This window comes from Triticum aestivum, chromosome 6A, assembly GCF_018294505.1.
Source record: "Triticum aestivum cultivar Chinese Spring chromosome 6A, IWGSC CS RefSeq v2.1, whole genome shotgun sequence".
Classification (NCBI taxonomy): domain Eukaryota; kingdom Viridiplantae; phylum Streptophyta; class Magnoliopsida; order Poales; family Poaceae; genus Triticum; species Triticum aestivum.
The window spans coordinates 455197640-455217650 of NC_057809.1; the positions used below are offsets into that span (position 1 = coordinate 455197640).

The window sequence follows — 20011 nt, forward strand, 5'->3', positions numbered from 1 at the left end:
AAAAATTGTAAAAAGCAACTAAGAAAGAACTAAAGAACTGCTATGGTGAAGTGGGTGGAGATGAAGAGATAAACTAAATCGGTGGTGAGAAACTTAAGAGATAGCATAGTGCTCGGAGAAGACGATGCAACCGCATCACCACAGTCCGTGCTCCGGATTTTCTTCTCTTTACAAAAACAAAATAAAAATGGTGACATAAGAAGATGACATGGCTTCACCATATTGCAGAAAAATTCAATAGTGGGAGGCAACTACTTAGGAGTAGAGGATTCGATGTTGTAGATATTAGCACATTCTTCTAAAACTTGGTCAAATATAAATAAGTTTGGCTTAGGATAAAGCTAGAACTTTCAATATTTTGTAACGGTGGGATTATTTTTCCTAGTTATCTGTGATTCAAACACCCGTGTAGTTACCAAAACAACAAATGCTACCGGAACACATGACATTTTTATTTCCTTGTTACAACCGAAGGTATTGACTCTACAAAACTCCGTAATACCGCAAGTCAGGTGTACAAGAACGCTGCTTCAGTCTCCAATTTTACAGATATCGTAGACCTTCTTGCCTACTTTACACACTATACGACTGAAATTGCATCTCAGATTACAGTTTTTAGATGAGTTGATGCTGTTCTCAAATTTTTCAATCTCCTTAGTTGCTTGCTTCAATTTGGAGCTAACATCACCCAATGCCCACGCCAGTGATATGTGTGGCCGAGGATTCTGCAAAATGACAATACCAGTTAAAACGTCTTTCCAAATTTGCTGACGAATGCTTTTTTTTACAGTCGTAATAATCTGACCTCAGTTACTAATTACTTATGTACCAATGTTGTCAACTGAAACTCATCCCTTTTGTTTCCAAGTAGGGCGTTTGATTTATTAGTTTCAGGAGGCAAAGTTATGTTATCCATGACATGTTGTGACATCAGCCGTAAACTAGAAGTGTCATACCATCTGGTCATCATCCAGAACATAATTCAACGACATAGTACCTTGTAAAACTCAGGGAGACCGTGCAATCGATATACTTCATCAACCATATGTATTTGTTTACTTATCTGCAAAACAAAGTACACACAGACCTCATTATAGTAAACACTTCAGATCGGTGAACTGCAGTTACAATGTGAGTTCTTTATCATACAATGTTGATAAGAAACTCAAAATGAGTTGGCCATAGGACCAAAATAAACAAATGCAAATTGACAATCGTGTGATGCGTATAGACAACAAGTGAAGACAGACACTACCACATACCTCTGGTAACCCAGTTCTTGTAACCTCTAGTGAAAGAAATGATCGTGTAGAATCATCATTGACAAAATGCTCCCATTTGTTGAAGTCCATCCAATACCTGGTTTATGCAAATACAAACGCATTTACATAACCCTGCATAACTGGCCACACACATTCCTCTACAGAAGTTCACATGATTTGATACACCAGAGGAAGCAAAACATTGTCAGCTCAGCAATAAAGTTTTGAGAGATGGCTAACCGCTGTTGTGATTGAAACTTCTGACGAAGCATTGCAACGAGGGAGTCAATTTGATGCACCTGAATTCCAACAGTTCTTCCTAAGCTTACATGGAACTCCCTGCCCAGAAGCACTTTCTCAAGTTTTTGCTCATCTTTGCACAAATCCGAAAGTGCATAATCTGCATCTACAGCATAGAGATCTGGCACAAGTGACGCAGCTCTTCTCATAACGAGGGTCAGCTGTTTTCTTGCGTTGAAAGGAATGACAACTGCATATGAGATAGCTACACATAAGTCATAAGAGCGAAGAAGCTTCTGGATGTAAATTTTGCATGCCTAACAGTGAGAAACGAGTCTCAGTTTTGTGTTGCAAGGTCGCTTCATATATTGGTATTAAAACTGAAAAGATAAGATTAGTTCAGAGACCAAGTGTGTGAGCAGCAGCATCTGGAGCCCAATGTTACAGATGGATCTATGAATGCATGCCTGATCAATACTTGTAGATAGATATTATGTTAATAGCCAAAAGAAACAGACCAGGGATGTAGACATGCAGCGCGTAGTTGCCTTCCACATGGGGGAAACTCCGGATGCGACTCCCCTGTGCAATTGTCGAGTAATCTGCAGCAGATATTGTTCCAAAACGTGAGCAATCACCACAGACCCCCAAAATGACCGGGATAGATTCAAGAAGGCCAAACCTACGAAATTTGGGGGCTGGAGAAGGTCGAGGGGAGGAGGAGGAAGCAGCACGGAAGCTTCCTGTGGCTCCGGAGCACCACCGACAACCGCCGCCGGCTCATTGTCATCGTCAGAGTCGGATCCATAGTTAGCCATGAGTGCATCCATCGATGGGAGGCTGCAAAGTTGGATAACTGTTCGGTTATTAGACACACAATTTCTGTATGCAATTTGTATCAAGAGGCATTACGATTGCAATTTCCATGGACTATTCCTACAGAGCAACCTGACCGAACCCGTTTCTCTGTCACCCCTGTTCGGCTTTATTCGGTTGACAGGGGTTTAATCCCCTACCTAGGGAGTTCAATCCCTGCAGGGATTGGGTGAAACCCCTCCCTCCACTCAATCCCCACTAATCATCACAGTCTCCCTGCCACCCTCCCTATCAACTGCTGTTCGGTTTATTTTGGGGTTTCAAGCATCAAGCAGAGGAGAAAATATGGGCACAAGTCACAACACATACTAATAAGACTTGCCAGTTACAACTTATACAAAGCCGGCATTTCATATTCAAAATAAAAAATTATTAGAAAAGGAATATCTTCATGTGCAGCAATCCATCTCTGAGGTACCAAGAGGAAGCATACAGCTGTAACAAGGTCTCTCTGATGCACAATGAAATGACAAGAAATTTTCAAGAGAAGACACTAAGACACTGACAAGAAATAAGTTGTGCTATGTTATCAAGATGCCGGCTTGTATATTAAGAACTCTAGGACAATCAAACCTGGATCGCTAAACACATAATTTATGTTGTACCTTGCAGAGCTTAAAAACACTTAAAGATCCAAGAAAATCAATAAATGCATTTCAAACTGAACTTTTTGTATCAGTTAGGTATCCATCACGTGTGCTTAAAAATGGAACTTTTCATCCATCATATGATCATAGATTTGAAGACAAATACTTTTCTATCTCGAAGGCAAGATACTAGTCAAGGTCCAAGATCACAAAATGCTTATACAGTGCCACTTGTTAGCCAACTCACCAAAAACATTGCTAGCCAGTCATTCTAGTTCAAAGTAATAAAATGCACCAGATGAGAAAACCATTCTGCCAAAAAGTGATCATGACATAGCTTTTTCTTTGTGAGGTGGATTATGCCCAGAGCTATATCCAACATCAGTAGTTGAAGGCGATCCAAGTTCATGCAACAGTGCCCAGGAACTCAGATCAAGTCTTGACAGAAACTATTAAGAACATCCAGATGACAGGCCACCAACGGTCCATTCAAATGTCTCGAGCTCCAGATAATAATTAACCTGCCGCTACCATTTCTACAAGCTTATATTATGGTATTGGTCGTTTGATGGCGATACTATTTGACTGACCAGCAACCAGCAACCAGAATTGCATCTGGTAGCGTCCACCTTGGGGCAAGGTGGATTGAGCTCTTGATTCAAGGCCAGTAATTAGTACCAAGACTAGGTGTCCGAAGCAAGATAGCTTCAGCTAGGTTTTGAAACAATTTTCAGTTTTCACACTAACTGTTGGCAACGGCGTAGCCAGGATTAGCCGACTCCCCGGGCAAAAAAAGGGCTAAAAAACACCCCCAAAAATTAACCCCAGTTTTATACAGGCATATCAAAAGTCAAGCTCCTCTCACAAGAACAAAAATTACTAAAATTAAATTGAAACAGAAATTACCAAAAGGCTTTCTACATTGAACTAACAAACTCTAAACCTCAGGAGCTAATCATCCATGATATTGAACAGTTGAATGAATCTATTAAAAGGAAAAATCATTCAAGTCAGCAAGGCATCAATCAGGTAGTGTAAGTGGAAATTAGGATCTGGGAAGGGTCAGACGGGCTGAGGGGGAGTACCGTGCGGAGGCAGCGGAACGGAAGGACAGAGGGGCGGGCGGTGACCCTCCTGGACGGGAAGCGGCGCACCCTCCTGGAGACGAACGGGCGAACGCGGGCGAGTGGCGGCGTGGGGTCGCCGGACGAGCGGCGGCGTTGATGCCCTCCTGGGACCCTGGGGGCGGCCTCTTGGACGGCGGCGGCAGCAGGGAAGGGGTTCGTCTACTGGGTAGTTCGTCCGCTCGGTCGGGTGCGGGGGGAACAAGCAAACGCGCACCCCACACGCACACTTCGGGCCAGCCCATCGCTGGCGCAGGTGCCCCTGTTTCTCTCATTTGTTCCTTTTTTGTTTTTTGTTTGCTTTTAAAAAAACATTCGGGCTTTCAAAAAAGTTCTGAATTTACTAAAATGTTCACCAATTCCATTTTTCGCAAAATCGAACTTCTCCCTCCTTAATAATAATAATAATAAAATGTTCATAAATTCGAAAAAAATTCATGATTTTGGAATCACGAATTTGAAAAAATGCTTTGTAAATTCAAAACAATGACCATCAACTCAACAAATGTTCCCAAATTTAAAAAATGTTCATAAAATTCATAAAAGCTTTGTACATTCAAAAAATGTTCACAACTTTTAATAAATGTTCATGACTTTAAAAATGTTTGCAAAAATAAAAAAATGTTCATGAAGTTCAAAAACTATTCTTGAGTTTGAACAATGTTCACTAATCAAAAAATGTTCACGAATTAAAAAAGCTCATGAACTTCAAAAATAGTTCGTGAGTTTGATAATGTTCACAAATTTTTAAAAAAATGTTCATGAATTCAGTAATCTTCGCGAGTTTGAAGAAAATGTTCATGGATTTCAAAAAAATGATCATGGATTCAAATAATTTCTACAAATTCAAAAAAAAATCATGAGTTTGATAAAATGTTCACAGATTTCAATAAATGTGCTCAAATTCAAAAAGTGTTCACAAATTTAAAACAGTGTCCATGAATTCGAAATTGTTTTTTATTTTCAACAAGATCATGGGTTCAAAATAGTTCATGATTTCATATTATTTTTTAGATTTTTAATAAAAATACGAATTTGCAAAATAAAAATAAATAAATAAAGCAAAGAAGACAAACAGAGAAACACAGAGACTGACTAGTGGGTCGGCCCATTCCCGATAAGCACGTTGGTCGCTATCCCTTGACCTGCGCAAGAAATAATATATGCCCTCGCGCCACTCGCTATTTCGCCGAAATCACTAGTTAAGGGATTACCCCTTGCAAAGGTCACTCTTCATCTTCTCAGGTGTTGATGTGCGCCACTGGCCGCAACATGAGAGTTTTTCCTTTTTTGTAGATTCGTTTATTCAAAACGTTTTCGTGCGTCCAAATACCGAACTATTTTTACCGTTGAATTTCTTACATCAAGATTTTTAAAACTAGATCCCATGTTAATAGGTTTGGCTGAAAATTTTCACGGAAAAACAAAAAAAATAGAAACAATAACCAGAAAAACTAAATAAAAAATGGCAACAAAAAATGAATACTGAAAGAAACCGAAAGCAAAATTTTGCAGTTGTCATTTTTTGGGGGAAGCACAACGACGGTGTCCTGGCTAAGGGGCCACTCACCATATCAACTCACAGCCTAGTGGACCGGGCTAAGCACCCCTTTGTCGATTTCGTCTTGGGCTTCATCACACAGTCCATGATGTATACAAGGAAGATCCAGAAGACTTGGCGTACACGACAAAAGGTTGGGTTCATGGAGGAATCTACCTCTTGTATGTAGCCGACTAGGATCTTGTACCCTAAGACCCCGGTCTTATATAAACCTAGAGATCATGCTCATAGATACATCATACAATCTCTTGGTAGTTTTACCTATACTCTACACACACTCCAACACAAATAAAGCACAAGTAGAATGTAGGGCTTTTATCTCCCCGGAGAGACCGAACCTCGGTAAATCCCATGTCACTATCACCATCGTTCCGAGACATCTAGTTTAGGATCTCCTGCCTAGAAATTTGTCCGATTTAGCTCCATCACACAGGTTATTCTTTTCCTCCGAAAAGCCCAAGTTGTACTTCTCCCGAAAACAAGGTTGAGCTTCTCCTGGAAGCACAATTATGTCTTTTCATTTTTTCGGCGAAGCATAGAATGTGCTTCTCGCGGAAGCCTGTGATGTGCTTCTCGCGAAACCAAATTTGCGCTTTGACGAGAAGCATAGTTGTGCTTCTTGTGCTTCTCGTGGAAGCACATGCCATGCATTTCCCATTATTTTGAGAAGCACAATTATGCTCGCCAAAAAATCCACCAAAACCTAGGGAAAGCCCAGCTAAAAGATGAAAAGCTAAACAAAACGAAAGCACCGCAAAAAACAAACAAAAAAGTGTTCATGTAGGATGCACCCAACATGGCATGTGGTGGCAACGACGAGTGCGCCCGACGCTGCCCGCTAGGAGACATTTGCATGAGGGGTACGCGCTAGCTAGTCTGTAAGAGAAACTCCAACCAGCAGACCCATTTCGTCCGGGTGTGTCCGTTTGGGTTCGTGAGGGAAAAAAGCACGGTCCAAGGTGCAGACGGAAACATAATTTCTGTCTGTCACATGTCCGTCCGGATGCAAATCCACCCCAAATTTGGGCCCGATTTGCATCCACACTGACACGAGACGGCCGCGCCGCGTCCGCTCGGTGTCCGGCTTAGGCCTACATGTCAGCCACCCAACCACCACCCACTAGTCCTCTTTAATGCCATGCCTGCCAGAGGGACCACACGTCAGACATCCAACCTCCTTCCGGGTCCTTTTTAATGGCATGTGTGTGGGGGTCCAGTCATCTTCCTCTTCCTCCCTCTACCGCCTAGCTACAGCCCACCGGCAAAGTATCATGGAAGTGGACCCGAGGAAGGCCGGGAAGCACGACTACAAGGCAGGCTCCTCCTCGGGGCCGCGCAGAAAGCTTGGCCCTAACATCGCATGTGGCCTAGCGACAATGTGTATATGCCGGCATCGAGTAGTGCGAGCGGTATTGGCAGGAGGCCACCTGGTGCCATGGCCTAACGCCCACCCGCCGAACGGCTGGCACTAAACTAGAGAGAGGCCCCAGTGCTTGTCGTTCCGGCCTCCAGCCGCGTGCGCTATGCCGAGATACACCATCACTGAGCTCAGCTCCATGAGGACCTCCACCGTGACCCGGCGTTCACCGTTAACTAGCCGTTCTGGGACACTTGGTTCTGCGACGAGCATGACGCGCAGCCAGCTGCACTTTACCGCTTGTGCGCGTGCTCCCACTCACCCTCGTGTGCGTGCTCCCAGCTCCCCGCGTGCGCATGCTCCCAGTCCCCCTCCACCAGTTGAGGAGACCAACGGCCTACAAGAAGTCCCTCGAGGAGTCCAAGCTCAATGAGCTCACAGAATGGGAGGGCCTAGCGAAGCAACTGGCTGCATCGGTGGTAGGCAATGTTGCCATGCCCGAGCAGCGGCAGCCGAAGGACCGCGGTGGGTGGGAATCATTCGTGGGGAAATTGTGGTCATGGACGACCACGGTGCCCTGCACGCCGAAGTGGGTGTTGGGTCTGACTGTGTGGGTGGGTGCGAACATGTGGTCAATCAGCAGCAGGAGGGGCGCCCCGCTGCACCAGTGCACACGTGACAGCCGGCGGTAGTTCCACGGATGTTCCATGAGATCATCTGGCCTTCGTCGACCTCACCAGTGAGGACGACAGCGACGACGGTGAGTACGACCACAACTAGATCTAAAGTTTTACTGTGACTTTTTAGTTTAGTTAACGTAAGCCAAGACTTTTGGTGGCAAAGTGGAATATTTTTAATTTAAAAATATTGTATAAATTTGAAATGCGCGTCCTCCGTGTTGGACGCACCTACGTGCCATCAGACAAGATGACCCTTGTGTCCGCTTGGCCGACCCAAACAGACAAAAACAAACACATTGCTTGTCCATTTGGGTCGGCCGGTTGGAGTTGCCCTGAGATGGCCTAGTCAATCCCCTAGGGGTGCAAGCTCCTCTTGAGTCTGTTTTGTTCTTGGGCTGGCTGGCTGGGCTGCGCCTCGGGCCAAATCTCATACACATGGGCTAGTACTTTTTTCCATGCTGCGGGACATGGTCTGGGCTGCCCAGTGGCTAGCAGAGGGTGACAACAATACTAAATTCTTTCATCGCAAGGCTAGTGCGTGCAAAGCAAAGAACCGAATAATTGAACTGCAATGAGCTGATGGGTCTATTTGTAAGGAGGAGCAAGAGATGGCGAGTATGGCCACCAATTTTTATGTGAATCTGCATGCCTCTGAAAACACTTTTGGAATAGAGGAAGTCATGTCTCATATACCAACTAGAGTTGATGCGGCCATGAACAACACTCTTAATGCACGGTATAGCAAGGCTGAGGTCAAAGCGGCCTTGTTCCAGATGTTCCCTACTAAGGCTCAGGGCCTGACGGCTTCCTTGCACATTTTTTCAGCGGCACTAGGAACTATGCGGTGATGAGGTAACTGATATGGTGCTTTGTGTTCTTAAGGGAGAGGATTCTCCGGAGGAGATAAACAAAACGTTCATTGTTTTAATTCCCAAGATTGCAAGTCCAAAAAACTTAGGACAGTTTCGACGGATTAGTCTCTGTAATGTGATCTTCAAGATCGCATCCAAGGTATTGGCTAACCGGCTCAAGCTCATTCTCCCCGACATCATCTCTAATGAACAATTAACATTTGAACCAGGATGTCTTATTACTGACAACTTCATCTCTGCTTATGAATGTTTGCATTACATGAAACACAAGGAAGTTGAAGGGCAACAAGTTTTGTGCTTTGAAATTGGATATGATGAAAGCTTATGATAGACTCGAGTGGAATTACTTGGAAAGAGTCATGCTAAAATTGGGTATTAGTCCACACTTCACAGAGACTGTGATGAGGAGGGTCACATCAGTATCCTTTTCTGTCATCTTTAATGGAGGGAAGCAAGAGGAGTTTAGGCCCTCCCATGGTCTCGGCCAGGGCGACCCGATATATCCTTACCTCTTCCTATTGGCGTCCGAGGGGCTCTCATGCTTACTAAAATCCACAGTTCCAAATGAATGTGTCCGGGCCATTACGGTGGCAGCAGGTGCGCCCGAGGTAAATCACTTACAATTCGCTGATGACAATCTCGTGTTCTTTAATGCCACACCTGAGATGGCTAATAGAGTGGACTCTCTCTTGCAACGATATTGTGGTGCCTCGGGGCAACGCATTAACAGGGAGAAGTCTCCAATATTCTTTAATAAGGGCTATTCGGAGACTCTGAGGCAAGAGGTTAAACAAATCCTGGAAGTCCCAAATGAGTAACTATCTAAAAAATATCTTGGCCTCCCCGCCATGTGGGAAGAGCAAAGAAGGATCTTTCAAGTACCTCAAGGATAGAATCTCAAAGCATGTGCAAGGATGGATGGAGAAGTCTTTGTCCGTCGGAGGAAAGGAAGTGCTCATCAAATCGGTAGCCTAGGCTATCCCTGAAGGAAATATGCCCTAGAGGCAATAATAAAGTTGTTATTTTATATTTCCTTATATCATGGTAAATGTTTATTATCCATGCTAGAATTGTATTAACCGAAAACTTGATACATGTATGGATAAATAGACAAAAGAAAGTGTCCCTAGTATGCCTCTACTAGACTAGCTCGTTAATCAAAGATGGTTAAGCTTCCTAACCATAGACATGTGTTGTCATTTGATGAACGGGATCACATCATTAGAAGAATGATGTGATGGACATGACCCATCCGTTAGCTTAGCATAATGATCGTTAAGTTTTATTGCTATTGCTTTCTTCATGACTTATACATATTCCTTTGACTATGAGATTATGCAACTCCCGGATACCGGAGGAATACCTTGTGTGCTATTGATACGTCTCCAACGTATCTACTTTTTCTCATGTTCTTCCTCTTGTTTTGGACTCTAATTTGCATGATTTGAATGAAACTAACCCTGGACTGACGCTGTTTTCAGCAGAACTACCATGGTGTTGTTTTTGTGCAGAAATAAAAGTTCTCGGAATGGAACGAAACTTTGCGAGGATTTTTTATACCAATAATAAGAATTTCTGGAGCCAAGACCCACCAGAGAGGGCTCCCTGGGTGGGCACAACCCACCAGGGAGCCCCCCTCTCCTGGCGCGCCCAGGTGGGTTGTACCCACCTGGTGGCCCCGCTGATGACCCCCCTGATACTATAAAATCACATTATTTCAGAAAAAATCAGGGAGAAAGAATTATCGCGATCCACGAGACGGAGCCGCCGCCAAGCCCTGTTCTTCCTCGGGAGGGCAGATCCGGAGTCCGTTTGGGGCTCCGGAGAGGGGGATCTTCGTTCTTCGTCATCACCAACCCTTCTCCATCACCAATTCCATGATGCTCCCCACTGGGAGTGAGTAATTCCTTCGTAGGCTCACTGGTCGGTGAGGAGTTGGATGAGATTCATCATATAATCGAGTTAGTTTTGTTAGGGCCCGGTCCCTAGTATCCACTATGTTCTTAGATTGATGTTGCTATGACTTTGCTATGCTTAATGCTTGTCACTTTGGGCCCACGTGCCATGATTTTAGATCTGAACCGTTTATGAATTCATCATTATATCCATGTTTTAGATTCGATCTTGCAAGTTATAGTCACCTACTACGGTTATGATCCGGCAACCCCGGAGTGACAACAACTGGGCCCACTCGCCGTGATGACCGTAGTTTGAGGAGTCCATGTATTCACTATGTGTTAATGCTTTGTTCCGGTTCTCTATTAAAAGGAGGCCTTAATATCCCTTAGTTTCCAATATGGACCCCGCTGCCATGGTAGGGTAGGACAAAAGATGTCATGCAAGTTCTTTTAATAAAGTACGTATGACTATTTACGGAATACATGCCTACATTATAGCGATGAACTGGAGCTAGTGTCGTATCACCCTAGGTTATAACTATCACATGATGAATATCATCCAACAAGTTACTGATCCAATGCCTACAAATTTATCCTTATTGTTTCTGCTAAGTTACTATTGCTATCATCACTGTTAAACTTGCTACAAATCACTGCTATCACTGTTACTGTTACCGTTGCTACTGTCACTACTATCAAAACTATCAAACTACTTTGCTACTGATCATATTGATGCTGTAATTAATCTCTAGGTGTGATTGAATTGACAACTCAGCTGCTAATACCTTCAAATATTCTTTGGGTCCCCTTGTGTCGAATCTATAAATTTGGGTTGAATACTCTACCCTTAAAAATTGTTGCGATCCCCTATACTTGTGGGTTATCAAGACCTTTTTGTAGCGCCGTTACCGGGGAGCATAGCTATATTTGTTGAGTCACTTGAGATTATTATCATATTACCACTATGAAGAATCTGAAGGATCCAAAGACTAAGATATTTCCCTCAAGGACGAGGGGAGGTAAGGAATTGCCATCCAGTTCTGCTTGAGATTAACCTTCTGTTATGAGTAAACTTGCAACACCACCACATGCTATTAATCCTGATATGTCGCAAGTTATTGATGATGCTACTTCTATTGTGAATGATGCTTATGATGATGCTAGTACCTTGCTTGATAATGATGATGCGCCACTTGGTGATTTTTTGATGAACAAATTGCTAGAGTAATACAACATGATGTTGTTGAATCTGATGATGAGCTTGAAACTGAAACTCCTAAAACACCTGCTAGAACTAGCCTTCCTAGATATGAATTGCCTAAGGTACCGAAAGGTTATGTTATGAGTGAAGAAGCAACTAGAGATATTCTTGCTTGTAATGATAGAGATGATCTAGAGAAATTATTACACAAGTATAAAGAAAAATCTCTGAATGCTAGAATGAAATGTGATCCTAAGTTTGCTACTTCACCTATCTTTATTGATGACAAGGATTATGAATTCTCTATCAACCCAAAGTTAATCACTTTGGTTGAATCTGATCCTTTCCATGGATATGAAACTGAAACTGTTGTGGCACATCTTACTAAGTTGAATGCTATGGCCACCCTTTTTACTCATGATGAGAAAACTCGTTATTACTTTATTCTCAAAATATTTCCTTTCTCATTAAAGGGTGATGCTAAAGCTTGGTACGATACTCTTGCTCCTGGTTGTGTGCGTAGTCCCCAGGATATGATTTATTACTTATCTGAAAAATATTTTCCTGCTCATATGAAACAAGCTGCCTTACAGGAAATATTTAACTTTGCTCAAACTAAAGAAGAGAGTCTCCCACAAGCTTGGGGGAGGCTTTGCTAGTTACTTAATGCTTTGCTTGATCATCCTCTTAAGAAAAATGAAATACTTGATATCTTCTATAATGGACTAACCAATGCTTCTAGGGACTTCCTAGATAGTTGTGCTGGTTGTGTTTTCAGGAAACAAACTATTTCTCAAGCTGAAGAAATATTGAATAACATATTGAAAAATTATGATGATTGGACTATTCCCGAACCACCGCCTAAACCCACTCTGAAGAAGAGGGGTATATTATATCTCAGTCCTGAAGATATGCAAGAGGTAAAGAAATCTATGAAGGAAAAAGGTATTAAAGCTGAGGATGTTAAAATTTTACCTCCCATTGAAGAAATACATGGGCTTAATACACCACCACTTCCTAAGGTGGTAGAGGTAAATTCTCTTATGAAGTTTAATGATAATGATAATCCTCACAATATGCATCCTAGTCAATAATTCCTTTATGAGTTTAAAAACTACATTAGAAAGCAAGATCACTTCAATGCAAATGTTATGAAACAATTGAAATATAATTCTAATATGATTGCTCGCTTGAGTGACTTGTTATTTAGAATATCAAATGATGTTAGAGGTGTTGGAAAACATGCTTCTATGGTTCAAACCCAGTTAGAACAAGTTGCCAAATCACAAAGAGAATTGCTTGATGAAATTAATCATAATATGCATGACTTTACTGTTAGAGTTGCAACTAGAGGAGGTAAAATGACTCAGGAACCACTTTATCCTGAGGGACACCCTAAAAGAATTGAACAAGATTCACAAAGAGCTAACACCAGTGCACCTAGTCCTTCTAGGAAGAAAAAGAAAAAGAAAAATGATAGGACCTTGCACACTCCTAGTGAATTTGAAATAGAAAAACATCCTGATAATGAAAATGAAGCTTCTCTCTCTGATGCTGAAACTCAATATGGTAATGAACACTCACCTAATGATAATGAAAAAGATAATGATGAGGTTTCAACCAAATGATAAAGAACTAGATAATGATGTTGAGATAGAACCACCTGTTGATCTTGATAAACCCACAAGCTAAAAATAAAAGGTATGATAAAAGAGACTTCATTGCTAGAAAACACGGTAAAGAAAGGGAATCGTGGGTTCAAAAACCTATGCCTTTTCCACACAAGTCAACTAAAAATAAAGATGATGAAGAATTTGAACACTTTTCTGAAATGCTGAGGCCGGTCTTTTTGCGTACTCGCTTGACTGATATCCTGAAAATGCCTCCTTATGCAAAGTATATGAAAGACATCATCACAAATAAGAGAAAAATACAGGAAGATGAAATCTCCACTATGCTTGCTAATTACACTTTTAAAGATGGAGTACCTAAAAAACTTGGAGATCCGGGTATACCAACTATACCTTGCTCCATCAAAAATAATTATGTGAAAACCGCTTTGTGTGATTTAGGAGCTGGTGTTAGTGTTATGCCTTTCTCTTTATATAAAAGACTTGACTTGAATAAACTCACACCTATTGAAATATCTTTGCAAATGGCTGACAAATCAACTGCCATACCTATCGGTATATGTGAGAATGTGCCCGTTGTTGTTGCTAATGTTACTATTTTGACTGACTTTGTTATACTTGAGATGCCCAAGGACGACAACATGTTGATTATCCTTGGTAGAACCTTCTTGAATAATGTAGGGTCTGTTATTGATTGCAATAAAAGCAAGGTCACTTTCCATATAAATGGTAATGAGCATACGGTGCACTTTTCGAAGAAACAATTCCAAGTGAATGGTATTAATGTTATTATAAAAGCTCTGACAATCACTATTGGAAGTTTTAAAATACCTCTACCTATTGTCAAAAAGAGATATTAAATGCTTATTGTTGGGTAAATGCATATCCCCATTGAGGTAGCTTAGTGATTTATGGAAGTTCTTCGGTTTCATACTAATCGAAAGTGGTTGTTAATAAGACCTGATCAACCTTATTAATGAATCATTTTTGAACGGTATGAAGTTGATGAATTTAGTAAGCACTACTTTCTGTCCCTACTTTTTATTCTCTGTTTTATTAGTTAAATAAAATAAATGCCATGTTTTGTCTGTTTTCTGAATTTCCCGTGCAATAAAAAAATGACCCAAAAATAAAAGTTCTCAGAATGCTCTCAAAATTTTATATGATTTTTTTTCTGAATATTTAAGATTTTTTGGTGCAAAAATAATCAGAGGGAGGTGCACCAGGTGGGCACAACCCACCTGGGCGTGCCAGCACCCCCAGGCGCGCCCTGGTGGGTTGTGGTCCCCACATGGGCTCCCTCACTTACCTCTTCATCCCACATCATCACTTACCTCCAGAAAAAATCTTTATTGCTCTCTCTCCCGTGTTCTTGAGCTCAAACCCGCGGATTTTGATCTCTTTGCTCGAAGCTCCATTTCCGAAACTATTTTGAGCGATTGTTGCTTGGTATGTGACTCCACCATTTGTCCAATTAGTTATTGTTTTAGTGGTTTATACTTTGAATAAATAGCTACTCTTGGTGCTGCTGTAGATGTGCTTGCATGTTTAATTCTTAGTGTTCTATGTAGTTTGAATGCTTGCTATGGCCTCCATGTATCCCTATGAGTAGTTGCTATCAATTTTGTGAAGTTTTGTTGGAAAAATTTTGTGAACTAAAAATTCAGATTTTTGTTCATAGGAAAAATTGTATGAGGACATGAATATCTTCAGGAAGTTTGGCTCAAAGAAGAACTCCAAGGGTGTTATTGGGGAGTCTTCTGACAATGATCTCCACCCTCGGAGGTTGGCGGAGATACGGCCGTGCGAATGGCCGCACATCCCGTTCCTGCAAGAAGCTGGAATTCATGAGGAGTTCATGCAATTCATTGCCAATGCTGGTCTCACCGACTTCATTGCAGATGAGTGTGACCAGCACCAAATCCTCACAAATTTCTTTGTTCAAAGCTTTACTTTCTTGCCTAGAAATAATCCTCCTGGAGTGAGCTTTGATTTACTTTGCACTTTTTATTACCAAATGCTTGCTTGCTAGGGAGAAGGTGGGTGTACTTAGTTCACCTGACCTTGCTATTTTATGTCGTGCAATAGAGGGCGACAACACTTATAGCTTGGGAGCTATTGTGGCTCGTCGCCTCCATATTAATAAATCTCAAGGGAAAATACATGGTGGGATTTTTGCTACTCGTTTGGCGGCTCACTTCAAGGTTGAGATACACCCTCATGATTTCCCTCTTACCACAGTTTACCTAGACCGTGCAGCCATGGATCACCATCACTTTCTTGCACATGATCGTCTTGATATTGCCATTCCTTATAACCTGGTCTATAACGTTGACACTCTGATGTTATCCCCTTGCCTGCACCTGCCCTGTTTGATTCTGTTGCCAGGGCAGATACCGGATTATGCCTGCAGACATCCTCGCCTACTGGAACGCTCAAGCTGCTGCTAAGGCTGCACAGGCACCTCCACAGTGGGATCACCGGGTGCCCGCTTCTCAGTACCCCGACTACTACCCTCCAGGCTACTGATCGATTACCAACTTAGGCCAAAAGCCTAAGCTTGGGGGAGTACATGTTCTCATCGACATTATACTCATGTTCACATATCATTCCATTTGTCGGTGCTCACACTTTTTCATTGTATCATCCATGCTTAGATTTATTTTTCTTCCTTTCTTCTTGTGTGTTTGAAAAACTTTATAAAAACAAAAAAATAGTTGTAGTAATTTACTTTCTATGCATACTTAGTAGTAATACTAAAAGAAAATCCAAAAAGATTTCCTTGTTCTTCTTTTGCTTGTTGGGAGCTTTCCCGTGTAAATACTTTTTCTCGTTTTTTACTTTCTTGTTAAAGAAAACCAAAAACTCCAAAAATATTTTAGTCTGTTTCTCCGAATTTCTTTTCTTTTTATTCGAGTTTTACCGAGGAGAAGACCACGATGAAAATGTTGAGTGGCTCTCATATGAATAATTGTTGAACTAATAAAGAGCCCATTTTATCTTGTCTTCTCCTGTTGAATAAAATGTTTTACAGATTCCAGCTTAGTCCATGGCACTCTTGCACTATTATTATTTTCATATCATTCAGTCATGCAAGTGAAAGGCAATAATGATGATATTCGATGAGCTGGCCGTGGCAAGGAGAAACTGGTATGAACTCGACTTGTTCTGTCAGTGTAAATATGTTTAACCTAGTATCCAGGCTTCAGCCCATTATGATTAAACATGTTTGCAATGACAATTAGAGATTATAGTTTCTCATGCCATGCATAAGTAGCTGGGAGTGGATAATGATTTATCTTGGATATCAACATAGCGTTAAAATGGTTGTGATGTAGTATGATGATATGGTATCCTCCTCTGAATGTTCGAGTGGCTTGACTTGGTACATGTTCATGCATGTAGTTGAATCAAAACCAACATAGCCTCTATAATATTTATGTTCATGGTGTTCATATCCTACTAATGCTAGTGTCCAATGTTACTTATGCATAATACCTGGTTATGATCGTTGTTGCTCTCTAGCTGGCCGCTTCCCAATCTTAAATTGCTAGCGTTTGCCTGTACTAAGTGAGAATTCTGCTTGTACATCAAAAATCTTGAACCCAAAGTTATTCCAGATGAGTCCACCATACCTACCTATATACGGTATTACCCTGCCGTCCTAAGTAAATTTGCACGTGCCACCTCTAAAAACTTCTAAAAATTATCCTTTTTGTGTGCCTGGATCGTTCATGGAACGACGGGAGGTGGCCGGTATCTTCCGTGCTAAGCATGTTATCCTCAGGTCGAGTGTTTATTCACTCGCCATCGCACGAGGAAATGGGCGGTAATAGGGATGACCAGTCCCAAACTGCAAACATAAAAAAAGAGTTCATCTCTTGAATAATCAAACAAAAACTCCCAATGGAGTCAAAACCTTTACTTTCTGCTTGGGAACCGCCACTAGCGTGCTTAGCATGGAAGATGTTGATAACTTATGGTCGTAAAGTGAATAAGAAGGATGCATGTCTCAAAATATCATTTATCTCTGTTTTAAAATTTGAGCTTTGGCACCTCTGCAAATCACTGCTTCCCTCTGCGAAGGGACTATCTATTTACTTTTATGTTGTGTCATCACCTTCTATAAACAAGCGCCAGAAACTGAGTAGAGCACATCGGTCATGATTTATGCATTGTGTATAGCTAATGTTGGGTGCATCATGACTGGATCTTTTCTAGCATGAATTACAATGTTTAGTCACTGCTTGAACTTTGGAGGTGCTCTACATTTATGTTTTGCGGTCTCAGAAAGGGCTAGCGAGATACCATTATTGTCATATTATATCATGGTTGTTTTGACAACGTGTTGCTATTTGAGATATCTTATTATTGCTCGCTAGCTGATTATGTCATTGATATGAATCATTATAATCTTTAAGAGTTATTGTTGACATGGTTAGTTAGAATGTTGGCTGAAAACCTGGGTGTTGTTTAACCTTATTTATGCAAACAAGAGCAAAATAGTTCGTAAAAATTTTTCTTTCTCATTTTCAGTTTATCAACTGAATTGCTTGAGGACAAGCAAAGGTTTAAGCTTGGGGGAGTTAAACTTCTCCAACGTATCTACTTTTTCTCATGTTTTTCCTCTTGTTTTGGACTCTAATTTGCATGATTTGAATGAAACTAACCCCGAACTGACAATGTTTTCAGCAGAACTACCATGGTGTTGTTTTTGTGCAGAAATAAAATGTCGGATGTGGGGTTCCGGCAAACCCTTAAGGTTCGAACACTAGGGTGCGCGTGAAGTCTTTTCCTCCCACCGATCTACTCCCTAGCTCCTAAGATCTCACGGACGAACTCGACAAACTTGCAACATAGAAAGACACAAGATTTATACTGGTTCGGGCCACCGTTGTGGTGTAATACCCTACTCTAGTGTGGTGGTAGTGGATTGCCTCTTGGGTTGATGATGAACAATACAAGGGGAAGAACAGCCTCCTCGTGTTGAGGTGTTCTTGTGCTTGGAACTTGTGTGGGTGAGTGCTGGATGAAATGCTCGATGCCCCTACTGTCGTGGCTACCTCTACTTATATAGGCCCTGGTCCTCTCCCCAAATACTGAGCGGGAAGGGAGCCAACAATGACGGGTAAATTTGAAGGGGGACAGCTAGTACAAGCCATCCTGACAAAGGTGGTCTCCGCCTGCGAAAGGCTCTGGTGGCGACACCATCTTGGGCTCCACGATGACCTCCGTCTTGCCGTCCTTCTGGTCTTGGTCTTGTTGCACCGATATGGCAACCTTTGCCTGATGCCTCGGTACTCCTCGCCTGCGCTGGCCTCCTTAGCACCAAAGAGGAAACAAGGACGCTGCGCGCGCTGGCGCCCACCTGGCGCCCGCCTGGTGTCGATCGTCATGGCTCATGTCATGAGAGCCTCGTGAGGTTCGCTTCGCCTTGATATCTCCGCTCCTTGTGAGCCTGCCCGACTAGGCTACTCTATAGGGGGTCTCATGTCGTCTGCCTCGCGAGGCTTGGCCCCTTGCGAGGGTCTTGGATGCCTTGTTGATGAAGACAGGCCGTACGGCCGGCTGTCTTAGCCACGCCGAGGGCCGTAAGCAGGCAAGTCTGGGGACCCCCGTTCCCAGAACACCGACAGTAGCCCCCGGGCCCAAGGTGCGCTCGGGCTTGGCTTCGCAACGAAGCCAAGGGTCAAGTACGGAGCACTGCAGGCCCCAAAAGCATGCGGCCTCGGTTGACGCGTGGCGGTTGATTGGACGTGGACGTCTCCGCTTCCCCATGCTGCCTCGGCAACTGCACGACTTGACAAGTCCCATGCGACATGCAAGGAAAACCATCATTACCTGCGATCGTGGGAGGTGCGGTTGGCTTTCTCTTGCTATAAATGGGGAGGGGGGAGGAGCCCCCGTCGCCCATCTCTTCCTCGCTTGCTTGCTTCTTCTTCGCTCCATTGCTTGCAGTGCCACCAATGGCGCCATGAAGGAAGTTCTCCGCCGCCGAGAAGGGAAAGGCCCCTCGCGAGGGACCCGGCTCCCCGGCGCCCAAGCACGGACGCGGCCGTCCGCGCAAGCACGCCGCGTCCCCTGCCGCGGCCCACCGTTGGAGCGGCGCCGCAGCACGCGGAGGGGGTCGTCCCAGCCATGGTGACCCAGTTGACGAGGGGAGGCGTGCTTTGGTAGCACGGCCCCCCCGTCCGTGCTTCCACACGGTGGAAGTGTCACCAGAGTTTGTCGTCTAGTCGGAGAATCCGACCAGCAACTGGCTCCAACTTCCGCGCTTCTTCGCCGATGAGCTGCCGGCCTCCAGTCCAGGCGGACTCTGGCTGCAGGCGGATGGTTGCTGTAGCAAGGCCTCTTGGGTTGCAGTCGCGACTTCCACCGCAGGCAACATAGCCCTGGCCCGCGGCTGGCAGACGTTCGCCCGCGCATGCGGCTTGGGCAGGCGGTGCACCCTCCACTTCAAGTACGATGGTGGATCGACCCTCTATGTGAGGGTGTTTGGGGAAGATGGTCGCTGTGCCGGGTGCTGCCCCAAGGCGAACGATGGTGAGGAGGTGCTCGGTCTTGGGGACGGTCGCGACGAGGATGAGGGCAAGCCCGCCCTCGGGGGCGTCCGTGTCTTGTCCAGCTACAGCGGCTCTTCCTCCAGCGGTGGTGGCTACGACCAGCCGCAGCACCCGCTTTGAAGGCGGCAGTGGGTCATCTCGTCGCCGCGCCTCTGTGAA

General features: G+C 43.4%; 1 protein-coding gene across 2 annotated transcripts; it reads right to left on the minus strand.

The window, feature by feature from the left end:
• Positions 1-431: 431 nt before the first annotated feature.
• On the minus strand, positions 432-4289 carry LOC123130732 (U6 snRNA phosphodiesterase). Of its 2 annotated transcripts, none has more exons than XM_044550551.1 (7): positions 4051-4289; positions 2185-2342; positions 2021-2104; positions 1503-1752; positions 1263-1359; positions 998-1063; positions 432-725 (listed from the first exon to the last, which is right to left on the minus strand). In XM_044550551.1, the coding sequence occupies exons 2-7, from the start codon at positions 2330-2332 to the stop codon at positions 531-533; spliced, it is 840 nt and encodes a 279-aa protein (XP_044406486.1). In that variant the 5' UTR covers positions 2333-2342; positions 4051-4289; the 3' UTR covers positions 432-530. The 2 variants fall into 2 exon arrangements, with proteins under 2 accessions (XP_044406486.1, XP_044406485.1); XM_044550550.1 differs by having other exon boundaries at positions 2185-2358.
• Positions 4290-20011: the final 15722 nt, after the last annotated feature.